The sequence below is a fragment of the Podarcis muralis genome, chromosome 12 (genome assembly GCF_964188315.1).
Source record: "Podarcis muralis chromosome 12, rPodMur119.hap1.1, whole genome shotgun sequence".
Classification (NCBI taxonomy): domain Eukaryota; kingdom Metazoa; phylum Chordata; class Lepidosauria; order Squamata; family Lacertidae; genus Podarcis; species Podarcis muralis.
Window position 1 is genome coordinate 24,971,802 of NC_135666.1, and position 6,420 is coordinate 24,978,221.

Genomic DNA, 6,420 nt, shown 5'->3' on the forward strand with positions numbered 1-6,420 from the left:
AAAATTGTGGAGCCACCACCGAAAAAAGCCCTATTACACATGTACTTCAATCTACTGCCATCCATGACTTGTTTGTGGATGGAGGAATTGACCTGGCATGTGTAACAGAAACTTGATTAGATGTGGCAGATGGGCCTGTTTTTGCCCCTGCTTGTCTGCCAGGTTTTTCTAACAGCAACCCAGGTCATTGGGGGGGGGTGTTTGCAGTGATTTTTAGGAAGTCACTGGCTTGCACCAGGTGTCCTACTGGGGAGACCCAGTTTTCTGAGTGCATGCTCTGGGAGCTGGGCAATAGGATTCCTATTGGTGTACCAACCTCCCTGCTGCACCAAGAATTCCCTGCCCAAGCTGCTTCAGGTCATGGTGGATGTTCTCCTTGGAGATACCTCGTCTGGTTGTCCTAGGGGATTTTAACATCCATGCCTTTTACAGAGCTCTTTGAAAATCAAATTGAGTTATTTGTTGGATTGCTGAATTATGTTATGCTGAATTCTTGTAACAATTGATTTGCATTTTCATCGCTCTGTTGTCAGCCACTTTGAGCATGTTTATAGGGAATGCAGCATACAAATTTAAATAATAAATCAAAAGGTTCCTATTAAAAAGGAGTTAACTGAGTGGAGAGAAAATGGCAGATGTTCTCAGAATGATGATCCAAGCAGCTATAGCAAAGCATTAAGAAAAATAGCAATACATTATATTTGGTTTATCATTAAACCTGTTTAAACTGACGTATTTTATGTAGTATAAACTCTGGATCTTCTAATCTACTGTAAATCCCTTCGCAATTAGCATATGTGATTGAATTTTTGGCACCTTGTTGGCACGTAGATATTCACTCACCTGGAGCCCAATTTAAATATCTTAAAGGATAGTTGCCCATCCACTGCCATCCACTCTCATCATCTAAACTGTTCAGCCCAATCCACAGGTCAGTAGGCATACAACTTGTTAATCCTATTTAAGGAAAAGAAAATCAATTAGATTGCATTATAAAGCTAGGAAGTTTATATTTATGAAGCTAGGGTCATGGGAGCAAAAACCAAACATGCTCATCCCAACATTACTAGAGTACTCAGCTTTTTCTACTGGTAGGGCTGCGTATCAATCAGAAATTCTTCAACTGAAGCCTTTCACTCAGCTTATAGATGCAATGCTTCATCAGCTTCAGCCAATGAATTTCTGCTTCTCTTACAGTTGTTAAAGACACAGAGGACCTGCAAAAGATTGGTAACCTGAGATGCAATGAATATTTCATCCTGAAATGGTCTGAAAATGACTGAATCTAAATTAATTCTTTGGGTGATGGGAGGGTACATCTAATATTATCATTTTGAAAATGCTATTTCTAGTTGAGACAATATTAATTAACAGAATATCCTATAAACTGATCACTTCTTTAAATATGCCTTGTTATGTCCTACCTGTCACATACACTTGTTCCTGTAAATCAGTGATGCTCAGTAATTCTGCATTCTGTTGCTGACAACTTTTTCTTGCTTGGTACCATGTTAGAGCTGAGTCAGAATTGATCTGATAGAAGTCCCCGGTCCAGTGGTTTCTGGTCCAGAAAAATTCATCATGGTCACCTGTAATCATTGTTAACGAGTGTCAAATCATCAAATCACCAATGGTGAAGAAAATTTAGAAGCTGGATATGCTCGAGTCTTTAATAATCTGGGAACCACTTTCCCAAAGAATACACAAAGCAGAATGGTGAAACACAGAAGTTTATGTGATCAAAAGACAGTATTGCTGGCAGTCCACCATTAACTGATGGCTTCCCCAGTCCCATCTTCAGTGTTAATGCATAAGGTGTGGATATCTGCAGGGGGGAAATCTACACATAAATAACTCACTATGTACCCCAGGACTTGGAACCCCATGTGCAATCAGGACTTCCAAGTTCCCGGAAAGTTTCTGTGAGTTGACTTTCTCCCTGTAAACATCCACACCTAATGCACTGAATTGCATTAACCTGTGTGACTGGTACAAACCCAGGGTACCACCCCCCCCCCCTTCACAGCTGCCTTGCTTTCTGCTCCCATCCATGTCAGTGAATCACTTTCAAAATACAAGTCTACCCTGCGGGGATGCTGGAAGTGTCATTGCACAATCACACATATACATAACAGAGGCATATATTTAATTATTACCCACTCCAAATTGTACATGCATTTCCTCCATGGACTATTTGACCTAAAGTGGAAACAGCTCACTAATAAAAACAACAGCACACCATTTCTATCACCCTTTCTCTGTCCTGTAAAAGGTAAAGGTAAAGGGACCCCTAACCATTAGGTCCAGTCGTGGATGACTCTGGGGTTGCAGCGCTCATCTTACTTTATTGGCCGAGGGAGCCGGCATACAGCTCCCGGGTCATGTGGCCAGCATGACTAAGCCTCTTCTGGAGAACCAGAGCAGCGCACAGAAACACCGTTTACCTTCCTGCCAGAGCAGTACCTATTTATCTACTTGCACTTTTGACGTGCTTTCAAACCGCTAGGTTGGCAGGAGCAGGGACCGAGCAACGGGAGCTCACCCCGTCACAGGGATTCGAACCGCCGACCTTCTGATCGGCAAGCCCTATGCTCTGTGGTTTAGACCACAGCGCCACCCACGTCCTTCTCTGTCTTGTACTTGCAAGCAAAAATCACTCAATAATTCCAGCAAAACAATGCAAACAAGGTCAATGCACGGATTAACTGCAAGCCATTCCTTACCCTTCCAAAGGCTCAAACTTCAATATATAAGTGCATCCTGAAAATTTCAAGTATGTAATTGAAAAAATGCACAGGAGCAGAAGACTTTTATGACATTTCCCTCTCTGCTTTGATCTTCTTACCACAGGGGAAAGACTTGCAATTGTAAGCTTTGTACAACATCAAACCCCAGCCTCCGTCAACTGCTCCCAGTTGAACAGCTGATGGTTGTAATGAGACCAAAATCCCAGACAAAATTTGTCTGCATCCTGTATCTAGCAGCTCCCTATCTCTCTCTGCTCTAGACCTTGATTTTGGCTCAAACTGAGCTACTTCCTTATACCTCTCCCTTTCAGCTGTAAGCCTGATCCTGTAGGGGGCCCTGACATCATTAACAATTCCTTTTGTTCTTATTCACAGGGTAACCTGCTCCCTTTTCTGCTTTAGTTGCACAATCTGTAAAGCAGAGGCAATAACAAAAGCTTCCCTTTTTGTATGGGAAACTTTCCTCTAAGCAGCAAATATATGGTGGACTAGTATGGGCTTTAAAAAAAACATTGCTAAGTGCTTACCTTTTATTGGACAATATCCAGTTAAAGAGTCTCTATCCACATCTGCAGTTGTTCCACACCAAAGTTGTCCATGTTCATCACCATCTCTTATGCATTGAGCATACAATTTATCCTGATACTTGAATGGAAATACACAGGGGGCTCCTTGGGCATTGCCCCTTAAGGTATACAGAGCTAAAAGAAAAATGGATAGATGTTATGCTGAAATAATTTTGAACATTTAAAGAAAAGAAGAAGTTGGTATTCATTTCAGAAGCCGTTTCCTCCTAATAGAAAGGGTGTGGATGTGGGTGTAAGAGAGAGAGAGAGATTTTTCATGGCCGTGCATGGAATTAAAGAGGCCTTTTCCATTTATTGAGGTCCTGGTGGAAACTGGACTCCCATGCCTGCTGTCAAGTTTGGGTTGTTTCCTGAAATAATTTGAAATTATGTGATTATTATTATGCCTGTTTTGGCCTCCAGAGGCAAGGGATTCACCATGCTTGAAGCAGGACACAACAAGCTATGTCTAAAGAAGTGATCATATAGAAAAAGGGAGAACTTCTCTGAATTTTACCTTCATAGTGCTTAGAACACAAATTTTCTTTCATTCCATAGATCTTCCAGGTACTCTTGCTGGTGGCTACTTTAGACAGCATAAGACGACTTTTTTGGCCACCCTCGGGATTTAAAAACAAATCTTCATGATCAAGAACAAGGAGGTTGTCATTTCTGCATTCCCATTTCTGAAGTTCAGTGGTCTCATTACAGGGGGAGAGCATGACTCGGGCCTGGTCTGACTTGGAAGGCACTGTCAGGCATAACTTCACTGCCATGTTCAAAATCCTGTCATTGGAAATCCACTTAAAATGTTGCCCCTCATTGTCTTTATCACAGTAGTCCAGAATGGGGGAATGAGATTTCTGAGCCTGAATACAAAGCTTGAGGTTTTCATTATATATCAGAAAGCTGTTACTCTCTGTAAAATTAAGAGGCAAAATAGCAGGAACATTGTGGGGAAAGTTTCACATAACTTCAAATATCATCCTAATCATTTTAATTTATTACCTGCCCTGCACTTGGAAGTCTTATGGCAACCATTGACAGAATAATACCAGGATTCATAATATGAAGCAATAACATGGAAAGACGAGAGAGAGAAATGCCTCTTGTGTTAATTCTGTAGTTAATTTTCACTATCCACTGCTCTGTCTTATTGATTCGTGGGCAATAACTTTCTACGTTCATATAGCTAAGACACCAATTTTGATGTCTTTTTGCAGATTAGTTTGCAGCTTATTTTACTGTGAATAATACGTGAATTAACTTAGTGTTCTCAGCATCTATGTTTAAGGAATGCTGCGCTTTTTAAAAGGTGGTTGGTTAAAAAAAATCTGTATTAATTTATTTTTTAAAGAAGACATCAGAGCCACTAGGAATATTTTTATTTTACATTTCTTTTGTATTATAGTTATAAGTATTGTATTATAGTTAATATTAGTTTTAATATTTTGAGGACCAAACTAAACATGGCATATGAGAGGTTGTACTGGATCTTCCCATTGTCTTTTTGTTTTTCTAAAAGCATTGGGGAGAGGGGAGAACTGAGGGGTGTGGGCTAAACCTTTCCTCCAAATCAATTCCTTGATGCTAATTGCTTTCCCCATTGGTTTTATTTGTAAAGGGAATAATATGCAGGCACTTGTTATTAAGCTAGGAACTCATCTCAAGGTAAGATGATGATGATGATGATGATGATGATGACGACGACAATATTCTAAAAACAAGTCAATATGTACACATAAAGCATGAGAAGTGCAATATCCTTGAGTCATTTAAACCGGTATGAACAGTCGGGATAGAAATAGACAGATACAAATAACATAGCTATTTAAGCTAACAGCCTATAATCTATATTATAAAACTCCAGCCACTTCAATAAGTTGTTTCCCTTGTATTCAAGTACAGTTAGGCATCAGGAAGGGAGCGTGTGTTTGTGCTCTGTGCCTGCATGTGGGCCTCCCACAGGCACCAGGTTGGCTACAGTGAGAACAGAATGCTGGACTAGATGGGCCATTGGCCTCATCCACCAGGCTGTTTTTTACATTCTTATAACAATGTGGTTGTTTTCTTTTGTGAGGAATAAATGCTATTCAGATTTGCTAAAGCACAGGGGGCTGTGACCAGCGGTGTCCTTCTCTCGGAAGGAAGGTTCTTTCATCCTGCAGTATTTTCCATTAGCAAAAAGCGGGACATTAGCAAGGAAACACAACTTTTCGTCAATTCCCTCTTACTCCTGCAGACCTTACATATTCTCCCAATCTTCTCCAGAGCTGTAGAGGAAATATCATCATTTGGGGGGAGTGGGAAATGGCAAACATTGCCCCTTTCCTGCTCTGTTCATGGTAGCCTCCACTGGATCAAAGAGTTGGTGCAGAGGGCATCACTGAGTACAATGCAGATACTTTTTAGTGATGGAAAAAGAAATGTTGAATATTTTTCTTGTTGAAAAGTTATTGTTTACACATTTATTATATTTACAGCTTATTTTTATATTGTGAAGAAAATAAGTAGCAGCATATGACTGCTGCATAGGAAAAAAGCAAATTCTTTCTTGCAACCATGTAGTAAATTGCATTTAAAATTATGTTAGCCATTCTTCTACTAAAATTTAAACCTGATTTCAATGTTAAAAGCAAATTAATTGTTTAATTAACACTCATTGCATCTAACACTTAATGGATTTCCCTTTAACAGTATCTTCCAGAAGATTATTTAAAGGTAAATCTACAGTATGAAAGATGCCCTTCCACTTACTGTTAATATCATAATGGGAATGGAAGTGATGAAGAGCTTACCTGATACCTGCAAAGCTGGCTGAACGAGGATCAAGATATTTAGGAGCAAAAAGGCAGGCATTGGACACAACCAAACCTTCCACATAGCTCCCCTGAAAATAAGACAAAGTCGGGGATTGCTGCTTTTCAGTTACTTCTTCATCATGAGTCATACAGAATGAAGTTTTCAGTCATATATATATACACACAGTACTACACACACAGCATAGCTTCATGGGAAATACCTATTCCAGAATAATAGCTTGGGCCATATTGATTCTTTCCCACCACTTAGCCTTGTAAAATCCACCAGTTTAAAATGCAAGATAA

General features: G+C 39.9%; 1 protein-coding gene across 1 annotated transcript in view; it reads right to left on the bottom strand.

Moving 5' to 3' along the window:
- LOC114607715 (macrophage mannose receptor 1-like) overlaps window positions 1–6,172 on the bottom strand; it is a 46,773-nt gene extending 40,601 nt beyond the window's left edge. The window contains exons 1-5 of the mRNA XM_077936867.1: window positions 6,112–6,172; window positions 3,831–4,232; window positions 3,275–3,448; window positions 1,425–1,589; window positions 844–957 (exon numbers count right to left, since the gene is read on the bottom strand). Of these exons, the coding sequence (XP_077792993.1) occupies window positions 844–957; window positions 1,425–1,589; window positions 3,275–3,448; window positions 3,831–4,232; window positions 6,112–6,172 (916 nt within the window). The remainder of the gene's footprint in view (window positions 1–843; window positions 958–1,424; window positions 1,590–3,274; window positions 3,449–3,830; window positions 4,233–6,111) is intronic.
- Window positions 6,173–6,420: the final 248 nt, after the last annotated feature.